The sequence below is a fragment of the Dendropsophus ebraccatus genome, chromosome 6, assembly GCF_027789765.1.
Source record: "Dendropsophus ebraccatus isolate aDenEbr1 chromosome 6, aDenEbr1.pat, whole genome shotgun sequence".
NCBI classification, from domain to species: Eukaryota; Metazoa; Chordata; class Amphibia; order Anura; family Hylidae; genus Dendropsophus; species Dendropsophus ebraccatus.
In genome coordinates, this window is record NC_091459.1 from 124591452 (window position 1) to 124608755 (window position 17304).

General features: G+C 43.7%; 1 protein-coding gene across 4 annotated transcripts in view; it reads left to right on the forward strand.

Annotated features, from left to right (window-relative positions):
• The first annotated feature begins 289 nt into the window (after positions 1–289).
• The window catches only part of LOC138796002 (adhesion G protein-coupled receptor F5-like), a 28989-nt gene continuing 11974 nt past the window's right edge, over positions 290–17304 (forward strand). For 2 of the 4 annotated variants that reach the window (XM_069975844.1, XM_069975845.1), the window contains exons 1-7: positions 293–325; positions 7275–7392; positions 9332–9380; positions 10780–10932; positions 11625–11756; positions 13729–13938; positions 15594–15785. In XM_069975844.1, the coding sequence (XP_069831945.1) occupies positions 318–325; positions 7275–7392; positions 9332–9380; positions 10780–10932; positions 11625–11756; positions 13729–13938; positions 15594–15785 (862 nt within the window). In that variant the 5' untranslated portion in view covers positions 293–317. Of the gene's footprint in view, positions 326–7274; positions 7393–9331; positions 9381–10779; positions 10933–11624; positions 11757–13728; positions 13939–15593; positions 15786–17304 lie in introns of all 4 variants that reach the window. The other 2 variants (XM_069975847.1, XM_069975846.1) reach the window with 2 other exon arrangements.

Below are 17304 nucleotides of genomic sequence, written 5' to 3' on the forward strand. Positions count from 1 at the left end.
AAATTACACATTATTGAAAAAAATTGTAATTTAGCATTTTGTGGCCCCTAATTCAAGTAAATTCCATTAAACATTTGTAGGGGTCAGATGCTCAGATGTCTCTTGGGTTTTCCTCTTCGCAAACCCAATACGGTGCCTTAAAAACACTAGTAAATAAAACAGGTTCTAGTCACGGCTACCATAGCAACCAATCAGCTGCCATAGCAACCAATCACAGCTCCCATAGTAACAAATCACAGCTCTTAAAACATCCAATCACAGCTCAGCTTTCTTTTTACCAGAGTAATGTGAGAAATGAAAGCTGATCTGTGAAGAAGATGTCACTGTAAGGACAGCTGGATATATCCCCCCCCCCCCCCTATAATACTCCTGTGTTATGGCCTTGGATGCATTTCCCTTTATTGGGATTTTAGGCCGTGTTCACATAGGATCAGCTCCTAACTCCCATCTTTGGGTCCGGTAGACACTACTATCTTCACATCCCGGGGGTTACAGCCTGCTCGGCCAGTCACTGGCAGTTATTGGCTGAGTGGCTGTCACCACCAGATGAGCCAGTCTCGGAAGTGGAGATGATATCGTGTCTGCTGGGACCCAAAGATGCTGTAGGAGAACATCAGTGAGCGAGGAAAGGTAAGAATAGGCTGCTTGCTATGTTCTCCCTATGGGCAGCAACATGCCAATCTGTAGGAACTCCCCCCCAACCACCCAGACTGCTGCTATCATCGCGTTGCCATGGTAAATCCATGACCAGTCACAGGGTCTAAATTTCTCCTGGTACCGTACTTTTCATAAAAACGCTCTTTTAATGTGGTAGCATGTTTTCAGTAAGGTGGGGCCTAAAGCATCTGTGCCCTAGGCCTTCAAGCCTCTCTCTTCTTGATTTCTCTCTCTCTTCAAGAGGAGAGAGGTGCTGCAGGCCTAGGGCACAGACTAGCAGTAGAGATGATCAAACAGCGGAAAATCTTAGGTTCTATAGAACTCGAACCTCGTTGAACCTTCCGCATGTGATTCCCGATGCCTTCCCGGTCAGTGGGGAAGGAGGAGACAGCCCTGGTACCACCTGGAATTCCGATCATCGATCATCGATCATCTCTAATTAGCAGCTGGGTTAAATAAGCGTTTTTACAAAAAGGACAGCACCAGAAGATATTTGGACCCCGGAACTCAACATGGATTTACCGCCACGACATAGGATTTGTTTGTAGTCTGTTACTATGGAAACAAACATGGCTGTGCAAGAGCTGTAGATACAGACAATAGCAGAATTTACATTACGGTGTTATATGCGAAGTGGCTTAAATTTTCTCTTTAGATGGACTATAATGGCTGCAAAGAATAGTGGTGAAAGAAGACATGTTTCTCATCATCAAGTGGATCCGAGGGTAACAGGGTGCAATAAGCTGGATGGTAACATGAAACTGTGGTGTAATGATACTAGTGACACCACTTCTGTGGTGGTTGGTCTGTTGTGTTGTACAGCTCAGCCAGAGATATGAGTGTCATGACACCAGTTCTAGTCCAGCACACAGGTGTGATGTTGAAACCTGCTTTTTGTTGTGGCTAGCTGTATTCCCCAAAATGGTCGGTGACCTGCCAGGTTGTGATGGGTCACTTGGGCTCTTGTCACGCTAGTCCCTAGTGGCAATTGACCCACCCGGAGTATCGGTACCACCACCCACAGAAAGGGGGAAAATGACCCAAGGTGTGTGGCGAATGTGTATAGGTGCTGGTGCAGATTGAAAGATGACTGAGTCCCAGTGATAAAAATCGAACAGCTTTACTGTGTAGTCTCTTCATAATCTAAAACACTTTGGCAGCAAGTAGATATTCTTAATAAAGACTTTAGTGCTTAACTGGGTCTGTGCTGCAGAGATACTTGGGAGAGTAGAGTATAGTAAAGGTAGTTGAAGTGGTGCTTGTATAGTTGAGAGTAGAGTGGAGCAGCGTAGAGGAGAGGAGTTTGTCAAGGGAGTCCCAACCCAATGTAGTACTTGTGCTCTGCCAGAACTTTGGAGAGATACAGTCATGGAGAGAAAAAGGAGCTGCTGCACCTCACACCTATGGCTGACACTAATGCCTCTCAGCTACATTTAAAAACCAACACCAGGATGTTGGTATATAATTTGATCAAACCATATTGCCTCATGTACCACGTGCAGGTCCCCTGGCCCACATGAGTCCCTACACTAAATCAACACTGTGTCGGTCAGCGACCGCCAACCACGCAAAGCGAGAGGAAGCAGGGAAGGGAGGCCACAGAATGGCGCTGCAACCCCACTGTCACAGGACCAAACCCAAAAGGCCCCCCCAAAACCCCAAAGGCGGAGAAAGTGGCCACCAAGTAACACAAGTGTGAACCACTATCTTGAAGTTATATACCAACATCCTGTCGTTGGCTTTTAAATGTAGCCGAGAGGCATTAGCCATAGGTGTGAGGTGCAGCAGCTCCTTTCTCTCCATATCCGTACTTTGGAGAGATACTTGAGAGTGAGAGATACTTGTACCCGTGTTTAGACTAATGTCTGACCACCTTCGGCCCTACAGTGTTGAACTACTCATCATACTAGGGTGATACAAGCCCCAGCCGTGGTTACCTGGATGAAGCTAAGTGTCTGAGACTACCCGGGGTTACTTGCACTGCAAGATAGGATACGTAGACAATCTGGAAGCTTTATTCTATCCAAGCTAGTTTCTCTTGTAGAGTAGGATACTGCCCTGCACTTTGTAGAGTGGTTCTCGGCGTGGGCTAGGATTATCACCAACTTTCTCCTTCTTGTAGTGTCTAGCACTGCATAGTAGGTATAGTTCACAGATTGGAAGAACTGAGTGTCTCTGGTTGCTTCATACACATGTAGACTCACTAAACACACTGTCTAGACTAGTCCCGGAGAAGGGTCATGGCAGAGCCAGGCCCCAGCTCGGCTAAAGCAGGGACGTTCTCTCTCTGTGTCCTCCTTCCACAAGAATCTGGGTGGAACTGAAGCTACACTTCCTTTCAAGTGACTACTTCCTATAGGGATATGTAAGATACCCTGTGAGTGGTGGAAAGGAATGTGTGCAAAAAGAAAGAACAAAAGTGATAGGCTTAGGAAGAAAGAGCATCTCCATTGCACAATAAAAGTGCATAATACATAAGAAACAATAACCTTTTGTTAGCTTCAGCTGTGCAATCCATAAGAGTTTACATATAAAATACTTACATCTAGTGGCGAAACTAGAGAATACTACCTTCATCACCACTTAACCTAGAGTCAGAACCTTTTGCGACAGGTGTGAAGGAGAAACACGAAACACCATGGTGGGACACCACAGAACTATAGGAGAGAAGCTGGGGATAGAAGGAACCAAGCGATAAATCCAAAAGACAGGAGTGTAATCCAGGACGACCAAGGTCAGAAATCAGGAACAGAGTCAAAAACAACCTCTCCCCATGGGTCCTACATGGCCAGAAACAAAGAACTTACTTCCTCATGAGTCTATTGTTCTGATGACTGAAGGCTATAATATGGTTATGGCAAGTTCATAATTTCATAGCCCTTAGAGGAAGAGAAAACATAAGTTATCCAGGCAACTGTTGCAAACTTGTCCCTTATGTCATATGTTACATACCATCAGTATCTATACTAACACTATAAGTTAACTCCTTCATGACAAGTTCTTACTACATCTGGCTAGGTTCAATGGCGCAGTGTGGAACCATATAGTAAATGACTTGTCCTGGCTCCACAGTGTATAGTACTAACCTGTTATTCTTCTGTAGATTAAAAAAAAAAATCTTGAAAGTAGAGTTGTCTCAGAGTCATCCAAAAGTTCTTGAAGTGCCTGTTGCAAAGATTTAGAGAGTGCCATGGCTGGTGCTTTGTCTGTGTATTGTCATTGCCAAGCAATGCTGCTCCTCATTTGTCCACCATGCATGCAACGTAGGGGCGTAGCTAATGTCTCTTAGGCCCTGGTGCAAAAGGTCATTTTGGGCCCCCCCTTCCTCGACCAAGCGATGCTATTGGTATATATATATATATATATATATATATATATATATATATATATCTCAAGACCGATATTGCCAATAATACCAGTATATAGAAAATGTTATCACCATACATATTACCGCCATACTGTTACTGACCAAGTCCTGTATACTGAGTGCAATATTACCAATAATAACAGTATACAAGGGGCAAATATTACCGCCACACCATGACCACCATATTGTTACTGACCAAATCCAGTATACTAAATCAAATAAAACAAAGTACCAGATTACAAGTAACAAATACCACCACATACTGACTAACACCGCCACATACTGACTAACACCACCACTGCTACTGACTAATACCACCACATACTGACTAACACCGCCACATACTGACTAACACCACCACTGCTACTGACTAATACCACCACATACTGACTAACACCGCCACATACTGACTAACACCACCACTGCTACTGACTAATACCACCACAAACTGACTAACACAACCGCTGCTACTGACTAATACCACCGCTGCTACTAACACCACCACATACTGACTAATACCACTACACACTGACAAATACCACCACTGCTACTGACTAATACCACCGTTGCTACTGAATAACATCCACTGTACACATATCACTATCACCTCATCCAGTCATATAGAGGTACCCAGCTCTACACAGGTTCTGTACACTATATACAGTGCAGTTATATCAGGTGACTCACAGGGGACGTCTTCTCTGATCAGAGTTCTCACCTTTTTTATCTTCTTCTTCTTCTCCCCTGGGCCGTTATGAGAATTTCTCCGAGCCACGAATCCCCAGAATCTGCCAGACAAACATATTAGGCTCCTCACTCTGTCACCATCCTCATCTCTCTACAAACTGCACATCTGTCTTGTCCCCTTTGTGCCCTCATTAGGTGGGTAGGCTGGCACTATGTAATCCCCCTTATAGTATATACCCCCCGCTGTGTAGTCCACAAGAGTACATGCCCTATTGCATACACCCTCCGTGTAGTCCTCATTATAGATGGCCCCCCTATGTTATCCCCCTTATAGATTCTCCCCCTATGTTATCCCGCTTATAGATGCTCCCCCTATGTTATCCCCCTTATAGATGGCCCCCAATGTTATCTCCCTTATAGATGCCACCCATGTTATCCCCCTTATAGAGATGACCCCCCCCATGTTATCCCCCTTATCGAGATGACCCCCCCCCCCCATGTTATGCCCCTTATAGAGATGGCCCCATGTTATCCCCCTTTTAGAGATGCCCCCTGGTTATCCCCCTTTTAGATGCCCCTAGTTATCCCCCTTATAGATGCCCCCTGGTTATCCCCCTTATAGATGCCCCCATGTATTCCCCCTTATAGATGGCCCCCATGTATTCCCCTTATAGATGCCCCCATGTATTCCCCCTTATAGATGGCCCCCATGTATCCCCCTTATAGATGCCCCCATTATCCCCCTTATAGATGGCCCCCATGTATCCCCCTTATAGATGGCCCCCATGTATCCCCCTTATAGATGCCCCCCCTGTTATCCCCCTTATAGATGCCCCCCATTATCGCCCTTATAGATGCTCCCTGGTTATCCCCCTTATAGATGCTCCCTTCTCTCCTGCAGGCTGATACTGGCGCCCGGCTGACCCACGGCTCCCCGGCTCTGTCCTGTCCCAGCCCCGGCAGCACACGCACCGTGGAGCTCTGTGTGCGCCAGGACTGTTACTCAGTGAAGCGCCCTGAGCCGGAAATACTTCCCCGGCGCACACAGAGTTCACTTGTGTGTGTTGCTGCCGGGGACCGGACAGAGCTGGGGAGCTGGGGGTAACCGGGGGCCAGTTCCAGCCTGCCTCTTGTGACCGCAAGCAAAACATTGCTTGCGGTCACAAGAGGGAGTGGGAGGGGGGCAGCGTGGTGGCAAGGGGGCCCCCGCCACCTACATAGTGCAACATAGACTATTAATACAGGGCTGTGCTGCTCAATAGGTTTGGCTTTGGGCCAAACCAGGAAGCGGAGCCCAAGCCCGGTTCCAGGATGTGGAAGCTAGAGGACCCAAGGTCGCTACACAAGTGTGGTCCTAGTGTGAGCAGCAGCTGGTCCTAAGAGTAGGTACAAGGCATGGGGGAACAGGCCAAGTATATGTGGTCAGTAATCTGGGTCATCAGCAGGAATGTCACTGCAGTACCAAGGATGAGATAGGTATCATAGTCAGATAGGCAAAGGGTCAGGGTAGGCGGCTTCAGAGGCAGGTTAGACAATCAACAGGCGGCCACGGTGGAGGCACATACTACAGAAAGGGGTCTGGCGGAAAGAATAATCCAAAGGACAGGCATGAGTCAGGATACATGGAGAATCAGCAGAATGACAGAAATGCACCTTCGCTTAGTGAGCACAAATGCAATAACACTCAGGCAGGAAGCAGCAGGCAGAGCCGGTTCAAATAGGTGCAGGTGGCCCTGGATATGCAGATAGCTATAGATCCAGAGTGGTAGAAGTAATTAGTTATTGTACACTAGTGTAATATGGGATTACCCTGGTTCTCCCTTGTAATACAAACCCTGCAAGTACAACATATAATAACACTAACAGCACATACTGAAAACAACAGACATGTTAGTGAGCTCCGGGGTAAATGCTTCATGATGTAAAGAATCAGGAAATAAACCCTGACACATTCACCATGTCTGGACGATCATCAGTACAGTACAAAGGGCTACAGGGAGCACCGCATACAATGTGATGGGGTAACAGGGTCCACAGCAAGAGTGAGTATTGCGGTATGTGACTTGTGTTTCGATTTATAGAATAGATAGATAGATAGATAGATAGATAGGGGATAGATAGATAGATAGGGAGATAGGAGATAGATAGATAGATAGATAGATAGATAGATAGATAGATAGATAGGAGATAGATAGATAGATAGGAGATAGATAGATAGATAGATAGATAGATAGATAGATAGATAGATAGGAGATAGATAGATAGATAGATAGATAGATAGATAGATAGATAGGAGATAGATAGATAAGGAGATAGATAGATAGATAGATAGATAGATAGATAGATAGATAGATAGATAGGAGATAGATAGATAGATAGATAGATAGGAGATAGATAGATAGATAGATAGATAGATAGGAGAGAGATAGATAGGAGATAGATAGATAGATAGATAATAGATAGAAAGATAGATAGATAGATAGATAGATAGATAGATAGATAGATAGAATCTAACATCTAAATAATAACTGTAAACAATCCTCATTATAACATTTTATTTTAGCTTCTCATCCACAATGATGATATTCCCATCTCTTCCTTATTTATTGATAATTCATCTTCTATCTGAAGTCTCCTTAGAAGTAAAGACTCAAGATCTGGAAGGTTTCACCAACTCACCTGTAAGTGACCAACACATCTTATTCTGGTAGACAAAAGGCTTAGAGACCCGATTTACTTCTCCTCATTGTGGCAATAGATTCCCCCAAATAGTATTCTGAGCCTAACCCCATCCTTCACGTTCTGTCACTCTATCTGTTACAGCATTACTAATAAAGTTGCAGGAGGGTATAAGGACACCAGTTTGTAGCACATATACTGAAAGCAGCTTATCTAAATACTGCCTATTATGTGGGTACTATGGATGGTATGATCTGGAATGTATATAGCAGTACCGTGTTTACACAAGTGGTATTATGTAGATGCTTTAGGTATTTCATGGTCCTAATTCTTGAATGGTCACTATCTTTCAAACAACTTTGCTCCATATGATCACCTATGTGATTTCTATGATATTTGTTAATAATTTAATTTACCAAAAATTACTTCTTACCCCAGTAAAAAAATTGTCTATAGTCGTGGTCACTAGGTGTCTCCCTTCCCTAAAAACTGTTGCCTACTGCCTGCTGTTAGGAAAAATCTCCCTGTAGCAGCAGACTGACCTAGGCAGAACACATGAACTGGGGGTGGGGGCCTAGATAGTGTTATGCACAGGAGAGAGCCTGGACTGTTTACTTACATTGTCCAGAGAGTCCACACTGTGCCTGAAAGGTAAATCAAGGCTTCCTTCTTATCCCTGACCACCCATAAACCAAGGATGTAGCTCTGAGCAGCTGTCAACTGGGTAAATACCAATTTTTTTTTCTATATACAGTATACTGGGCTGCCTCCTGAATGTAACCCCTTTTCTATTCCACATGTAATGTGTATACAGCTATATTGTAAATGAATCTCCAGCATAATGCTGAACAGTTTAGTCTACGCTGTGCACTTTCATGGCACAGCAGAGAGGAGTAGATTTTCTTCTGTGACTGGCCTGAGAAGTAAGGGGTGACAGGCTCCCAAACCCCTGCTGGAGCCCCTCATACTTACTTGATCGTGCCGGGTCCTGCTTCTTCGGCCAGACTCGGGACGGTGATATCTCAGCGGGAAGCCCGGCGCGTGTGCCGCTGAGATGAGTCTGACGCTCATAGAGAATGAATGGTGAGTCCGACGCTCCAAGAAGCGGGACCCGGCGCGATCAAGTAAGTATGAGGGGCTCTAGTGGGGATCGGAAGCCTGTCACCCCGACACCTGGTGTGACAGGTCCTCTTTAAAGAGACTCTGCACTCAAAATCAGATCCCCCCCCCCACCTCCAAACCGCTTATACTGTCGAATAGCTGCTTTTAATCCAAGATCTGTCCTGGGGTCTGTTCGGCAGGTGATGCAGTTATTGTCCTAAAAAACAACTTTTAAACTTGCAGCACTGTGTCAAATTGGTGTGGCCTAGATTGTGCATGCCCTAGACCTGAGATGCTTCTCTGTCTCTCCTCTCTGACCTCTTCATTGTTAGGAATGCCCCCGGCATCACTTGTCTAAACAGTGCACATGTGATGGATTGTTAAGGCACATATGCAGTGTTTAGACTAGTGATGATTAGGAGAAATCCTGCCTGGGGCGTTCCTAATGGTGAGGAGGTCAGGGAGGAGGGACGAAGAGGCGGTGCAAGCCTAGGGTACAGACACTCTAGGCCACCCCAATTTGAAACAGTGCTGCAAGTTTAAAAGTTGTTTTTTATGACAATAACTGCATCTCCTGCTGAACGGACCCCAGGACAGATCTTTGATTAAAAGCAGCTATCTGAAGGTACAAGCGGTGGGGTGGGGCAGATTGTGAGTACAGACTCCCTTTAGGCACACCAAAAAGAAAGTTAATACTTTAAAAATTGTCATTGACATTAACAGTCTTTTCATATTTAATGTACAGAGCTTTAAATACATAGAATTAAAATACCTCATAAACATTGTATATACAGTAAAGTAATTGTGTCAACTATAATGTATACCTTAATATCTGCTTAGATTTTCAGAATTAATGACCACGGATCATTGGTTCTACAGAAAAGATCAGGTAAAGAATTTCATTTCTATCTTTTTTTTTTTTTTACATTTGTCATAATTATTAGTCACTATTTAAAGTATTAATATAGTTATCATTACATTATTATTACATCATCATCATATGATTATTATTATTATCATCATCATCATCATCATCATCATCATCATCATCATCATCATTATTATTATTATTATTAATATTATCATTATTATTATTATTCGTATTAATATTATACATATTATTATTACATTATTATATTTTAGAAATAAAGTGGTCTAGGGCAGTGAACAGTTTAATGCTTATTCCCACCTCCCCTTTTCACCTTCCTCCAAATTCTGGTTTTCTCGGTGCGTGGGCTCCTTTACTGTAATTGGTCCTATTCACCAGCAGCACTAGGTCTGGCACTATGGCTGCTGGCCTGTGCTCTGCTGTTCTGTACTGAGCTCTGCAGTTCTGTGTATAGCTCAGCTATGCTAACTCTGACAGCGCCACAGATCTGGAAGCTTTCAGTGGGATGGGTTACTGCAGATAAAGCGGCCGGCAGGGGTACACACACTGATTTGCTCTGGCCAGGGAGTCACCAGCCCGGCCACTGCTGATAACATAGGGGGGGTCAGGAACCTAGACAGAAGACACATCAGAGGTCCCAGCAGGAAGTCAAAGCTAAAAAGGTGCACCAAATGCAAAGTTTTAAATTACCTAATGTTTTAGATATAGCTATAGAGATGGGATTATGCCTCTAATGTCTGGATACCTGGTGGTCTAGGGCAGTGACGTGATAATGTTTGTTTCCCTGATGATCTAGAGTAGCAAACAGTTAATGTCTGGATCCCCCGTGGTCTAGAACAGAGAAAGTTAATATTTATATTTATAGTTATATTCCTGTTAATCTAGAGTAGGGTTGACTATAACCCTGGTGGTTAAGGGGAGTTAAAGTAACTAGGGCAGTCAAGGGGTTGAAGGAATCATTATACCAAGAGGTCTAGGAAGTGAGGGGTTAATATTAGGATACTTAGTGATCTAGGGCAGTAAAATTGTCAATATCAGAATCGCTGGTGGTCTAGGGCAGTGGAAATGTTATTATCAGTATACCTGGTTGTTTTGGAAAATAAAGGTGACATTTAAGGATCCCTGGTGATTTATGGCAGTGAAGGGGTTAATGTCAGAATCCCTGGTGGTCTAGAGCAGTGAAGAGGTTAAGATTATAATGCCTGATGGTCTGGGGTAACAAGGGAGGTCAATGTAAGTATCCTAGGGGACCCATGATCATGTTTTCACCATTTTGCATGTATTCATCATGTCTTTATATATCACATAACCAATACATCACCTGACTTTCTACATCACCTGACTTTCTACATCACCTGACTTTCTACATCACCTGACTTTGTTCTTTGTGCCCCTGCAGCAGCCGACCTCCCAACCAACTATGAGGCTGAGATCGAAATAAGTTTTCCAAACATCAGTATGGAAATGGAGATTATAGATTTTCTACAGAAAACCCTGAACAGCCTATCAGTGGGTAACCAGACTACAATATTAGGTGCACTCGTCTCACCAGGTGAGCCCCATATGCATGGCAGCCTATGGGCATTATTGATTTTCTGCAATTTCACATCTTAAAGCAGAACTGCAGGATTCCCCTTTTAAGGGGTAGTTAAAAAAAATTGTTTCAAATCAGCTGGAGCCAGAAAGTGCCATAGATTTGTAATTTACTTCTATTTAAAAATCGCAAGTCTTCCAGTACTTATCAGCTGCTGTATGTCCTGCAGGAAGTGGTGTATTCTCTCCAGTCTGACACAGTGCTCTCTGTTGCCACCTCTGTCCATGTCAGGAACTGTCCAGAGCAGTAGCACATCTCCATAGAAAACCTCTCCTGCTCTGGACAGTTCCGGACATGGACAGAGGTGGCAGCAGAGAGAACTGTCAGACTGGAAAGCATACACCACTTCCTGCAGAGTATACAGCAGCTGATAAGTACCAGAAGACTGGAGATTTTTTTCAATAGAAGTAAATTACAAATCTATACAACTTTCTGATTTATTAATTTTTTTAGTTCCCCTTTAAGCTGAAGTCATTGGTTATATTTGTGCCTTTGTGATTCAGACTGCTCGGATGTAGGGCCCACTGGGTTTTAGGCGGCCATGGAAATTTGTCAAGTTTAGATTGGAGTAGACAGGGAGCGACTCCAGCCCTGGCATTAGCCACCATTATATCACTGTAAATTTTATTTTTCTTCTCTCCCCTTTCCAGCCTGCAATCTGAGTGGATCTGTGGCTACGTGCAGGTGCTCCAAGGGTTACGAATGTATTGGGACATTGGGTCCGTGTAGTGATGGCGAGTGCCTATGCATCACCACGCTTCCACTGCAAACGTACTGCAGACGTAAGACCAAATTTCTCACTTATTTTACTTGCTTCATGAATCATTAGATAAGCATCATCATCCACCCCCGCCTCCCCACCCGCAGGACGGGGAATATTTAGGTATAGCTCATAGTTACACTATATATGTAAATTCGGCAAGGTCCTAGTGCCCCCCCCCCCCCCCTTCACTTCCTGTTGTCATTGGTGAGCAATGGCTTATGCTCCATTCTCATATCATCTCCATGGTCCTTCCGTCAGCATTCATGTTGGAATCTTTTCGAGCCTCAATATGAAGCCATTGGTGTCAATGGAAGATGCACAAAAGAGAGCCAAGCTGGAGAGTTAGGCTAAGACTACACAGTGGCTTTGGTCAATTGGCATCAAATCAAATATATATATATATATATATATATATATAAAAAAAAACTTGTGTGATGTATTGTAGATTCTATTAGAGTTATTATTTGACTGTAATAAAAATTGCCAATGAGACACTGGCAGGACTGAGGTCATGTGACCCAGATAGGAAGGGTTATCCAAGTCTCTCCAGGGTCGCTATCCTGACTTCTTGACCGGACAGAAGCTCCTATGTTTCTCGTTGCTATTGTAATTGTGTGAGCGCCATTCGACCTCATTGACAATCATTGGAAGTGATGCCACCATGCAACATTGTAACGTACAACAACCACACGTAGCCATAGCCTGAAGGCTATGGGAACACCCAATCAGGCCCTGCGTAAAACAGAACTTTTTCAGAGATTTTTTTCTATTGCAAAAAAAGCAGTTGAAAAACTTGATTATTTTCTGTGAAAATTGAAGGAATTCTGCAGTCGCTCTGCCTGTTCCTGCCGGAGGGGACACGTTAGTCACCAAGCATCTGACCAGCAACATAGGAGCAAAATAAATCAGGTAGAGACCCTGGAGAGACAGGGATATCCCCTCATACAAAGGGAGACCCAACTAACAAACAGCTTCCTGGCATGCGAGGTATAGGGTGACTGACTGTATTAGGATGGATTATGACTCTATTCGTCTATACATTTTTAGCATACCTCCTGTGACATCAAATGATATAATATGGCTGGTATTCTGGCTCGCCCTTGTAAACTCTTACATGTGACGGCATTTTTTACATAAGCAGTTAGTAGTACGTGCATTACCTACGTGCAAAAACACCAGTAGTTTCAAAAACATTTCCGTATGACTCTGGCCAGAGCTGCTTACGCCTGTTCAGATTAGTAGTTCTCTGGTATTGTGCCGGTGATGACAACTGGACAACTGGTAAAAAATAGGACTATAGTTAAAGGGCAACTGTCTAACCTGCTGATATGTCCCTACTAAACAGGAGTCGCCGTGGAGGAAGGTATGTCTCTTACCTTCCTCCTCGGAGCCATTCTGGTGTAGTTAGCCATGTGCTTCGCAGTCCGGTGAGATGGTTAGGAGCACTGGGGAAGAAGTTAGGAGCACTGCACACCCCATAGCGCCTTTAGCTGGCCCACTTTATTTATTATTATTATTATTATAAAGGGGTGGGCGGCTGCGGGTGGATTGGTGCTATGGGGGCGGGTAATGCTCCCAAATCCCCCCCCCCCCACCCAGTGCTCCTAATGATACATGGCTAACTGCACCAGAACAACGCTGAGGATGAAGGTAAGAGACATACCTTCCTCCTTGTGGTCTCCTTTGCAATAGGGACATATCAGCAGGATGGATTCGTCTAACCTGCTGGTAGTTCTCCTTTAAAGGAGGGGTTTCAGTTTTGTGCCCACTTGTCACCACCTCCACTTTCGAAGATCCACATGTTCAACCCCATTACGTTTTATAACCTTGAGGAACCATGGTGGTAAGACTTTCCCAAAAAAAAAAAATCTGAATTAAGATTTGGAATAATTGTCACAAAAATTTTACAAAATTTTAATGTAAAGTCTTTTCAGAATACAAATACTCTTCTCTTTGAAGATCTCGAAAGTCTTCTCTACTCTCCTTAACAGTAAAGCCAAACATCTCAGTGTCTCCAAGCAAACTGTTCCGAGGAGACACAGGAACAATTACTTGTAACTTCACCGAGATAACAAGCGTTTCTTGGTCTCGCGATTCCACAAAAATTTCAGATAATACAAAGTATATCACTAGTTCTACTAAACAAGGATCGGTTGTTTCATATGAGCTGAGGATAAAGAATCTGGACAGCTCTGACTCAGGTGAGCACAACCCATATATTACTGATAAGGGGAGATTTGCTTTTTATCTGCCTTATTCCGAAGTAACTATCCCTGTCCAAATTAAGTAAGCTGAGCACTGGTGACGAGGAAATGACACCAGGCAAAAAGACACTATAACCTCTTCTCTCAGCTGAGTGAGGACTGCACACGCATGCTTTATTTGGTTTCACATGAAATATATAAACTTTCAATACAGGCGGGGTTTCAAGTCACAAGACACATACATATCACACTCTGATAGGTCAATTCATAGACGGTCAGTAGTTTCCTGTCCTGCGCAGTCAAGCTGGTACAACGTGTTGTTTACCATATATTGTTTATATAACAATGTCTCTTTCTTGTGTCTGTATTGTGGCTGCGATGTAAGTTCAAGGTGCTTTGCTCATTGGCGTGCTGCCAGCATTTCTTTCCTTCTTCCAGAAGCAGATACAAGGCTGAAGTCATTTTAAGGATTACAATGTTTTTACCCAAAATAGCATCACCTTTATGGTCACCTTCACATTATTATCTCAGTACAAGGAAATCACTCCAACACAAGGTCTTCTCGCTGACAGATATCTCTCTTGACTTCCCCATACATGTACCTGTTTGGCTTGACAAGTGTTTTCAATTGAAACGGGAGGGGAGGGGGGGGGGGGTTAAACTGCCATCATATCAATATTTGGTGTGACTGCCCTTTGCCTTATGATGGCTCAGTTGTACTGAACAGGTCATAATAGTCATTGTGTCATATGTAGGTTGAAACACTTATTAAATGAAACAGCTTAACATTGGGCTTAACATTGGGCGAGGAACAGCCAGACTATTTGGCCGATTACTGGCCATTACAGCACAATGTTGGCTGATCATTGTTTTTTAACGTCTTTCAACAACGAAAGATAACAATAGCAACGATCTGCTGCTGTCGATCCGTGTATTAATGATGTGCCGATCGCCCAGGCAGCCCCCCGCAGCTCCTTTTAGCCCCCCTGCTCTTACCCAATCGCTGTCGGGAATGAGGAGCAAGCAAGCGCTAACCTGACCGGTCAGCCCCCCCTCGCTCCTGGTAATAGGGGCTTAAGGTTCTGGAAGACAGTTTCATGTCACAGGTTATATACCAAGGCAATATTGAGACGCAGGGTTATTATACTGTATCAGCAAGGTGTCACACAGGTGACGGTTACAAAAAAGATTGGTAGTTTGAATATTTGCTGTTCAGTTTCTTCTGAAGAATCACATGGACAATGTTGGTGACCGTAGACGCAGTGGTCAGCCAAGGAAAATTATTGCAGCTGATTAAAGACACATTATTTACCTTCGAAATTAGAAGATACACAAGACAAGAAGTGGTCTTATAGAAGACGTCCAGCCCAATAAAAAAAGTCTGAACCTATACTTCCCAGGCCCTGTGCCTTTGCAGCGCTGCGTGCCACTCCTGGACCCCTGAAGGGATTCTCCGTCCTTTTCCCCTCTGCAATGTCACAACCCAGCTGATGCATGCCCTGCTCAGCCAGTCAGTGACTAGGGCGGGGCACCTGTCTGAGTTCTTTCCACACCACTGTATGACAATCTTTATTATAGTATAGTATAGTATATAGTGTAGTATATGTTCCATTTTCTGTAATATTCTTCCTTACTGTATATCCCGCCTATAGGTACTTACACTTGTTCCGGGGCAGTAAATGGAACATCCCAAACCTTAAGCATTCCTATCAATGTTTTTGAGGTTACAATTACGGCATCACCTAATATCGACACCCTCTGCGATGGCTCTAAATGGAATCTTTCCTGCTGCAGTGATGACATCGGTTTCTTTAATGTGACTTGGCAGGCTGAGGATGCCCCAGGTAAGGTGAAACCTAAATGTTGAGTCACTTAGTAAATTTCACTTTACATACAGTATTGTCTGCTTTTACTTTTACAATGTTTTCTTGTACATTTGTGTCTAAAGTTCAGAGCTCTTCTGGTTTCCTGTTACTGAAGAGCAGTGCATTGTGGGAACTCAGATCACAGTTACACAGAAAGAGGTCAGCTGTAAGGTTAAATGTCTGACTGCAGGAAGGAGATAAACTGTAGTCTGTTTCCAAGGGCGACCAACAGTCAATGGATGTGAATAAAAGACATATTAAATAATTCTAAATTAGTTCATAAAATAAACTACACAAAGCAGCAGTATTGTTTTGTAGTTTTTCTGTACATGATATATATGTTATTTATAGCCAGTTTGCTCCTTCTTTTATTCTATTTTGTATGTATCCAACATTATAGTTATAACACAAATTAGAGGGTCCCCTACTTATCAGGCAAGTTTCCTATCCCCAATAGCATTGATAAGCTGTCCCAACCTTGCAATTAAACCAACTTTCACGGAGATGCATGAAAGTGTAGAGTAGTAGTAGAGATAGTTGTAGTGGTGCTAGTTTACAGTAGAGTGTAGCAGGGTAGAGGAGAAAAGTTTGTCAAGGGATTTCGAACCCAATGGAGAGATACTTAACAGCGAGAGAGATACTTGTACCCGTGTTAAGACTATGGTCTGACCACCTTCTGCCCTACAGTGTCGAGGTACTCGTCCTAACAGGGTGATACAAGCCCCAGCCTTGGTTACCTGGGTGAAGCTAAGTGTCCGAGCCTTCCTAATTTTACTTGCACTGCGAGATAGAAAACTTAGACCTTCTAGTAGCTTTGTTGTATCCAGGCAAGTTCCGCTTGTGTTGTAGGCTACTGCCCTGCACCTTGGCTTGGGCTAGGATGATCCCCGTCTTGGGCTAGGATGGCTAGGGCTAGGATGGCTTGGGCTAGGATGATCCCCGTCTTTCTCCCTCTTGTAATGTCTAGCACTGCATAGTAGATATTGTATATAGACTGAAAGAACTGAGTGTCTTTGGTTGCTTTAGACACGTGTCTTAGACTTGACTCACTAAACACACTATCTAGACTGAACTTGTCCCAGACAAGGGTCCTGGCAGAGCCAGGCCCTGGCTTGGCTACAGCAGAGACAGCCACATGAATCTAAGAACTGATGCTACACTTTCTCTCACCAAGTAACTTCCTGCAGGGATATGTAAGAGACCCTGTGAGTGGTGGAAAGGATTGTGTGCAAAGGAAAAGAACAAAAGGGATAGGTCAGAAAGAAAGAGCATCTCCATTGGACAATAAAGGTAAATAATACATAGGAAGTAATAACCCTTTGTTGGCTTCAGTTGTGCAATACATAAGAGCTCACAGATAAAATACTGACATCTTATGGCAAAACTATAAAATACCGTAATCACCACTTAACTTTGAGTAAGGGCACCAGCCGAATAGCAAGTGCAACTCAGGAGTATAATACAGGATGTAACTCAGGATCAGTACAGGATAAGTAAT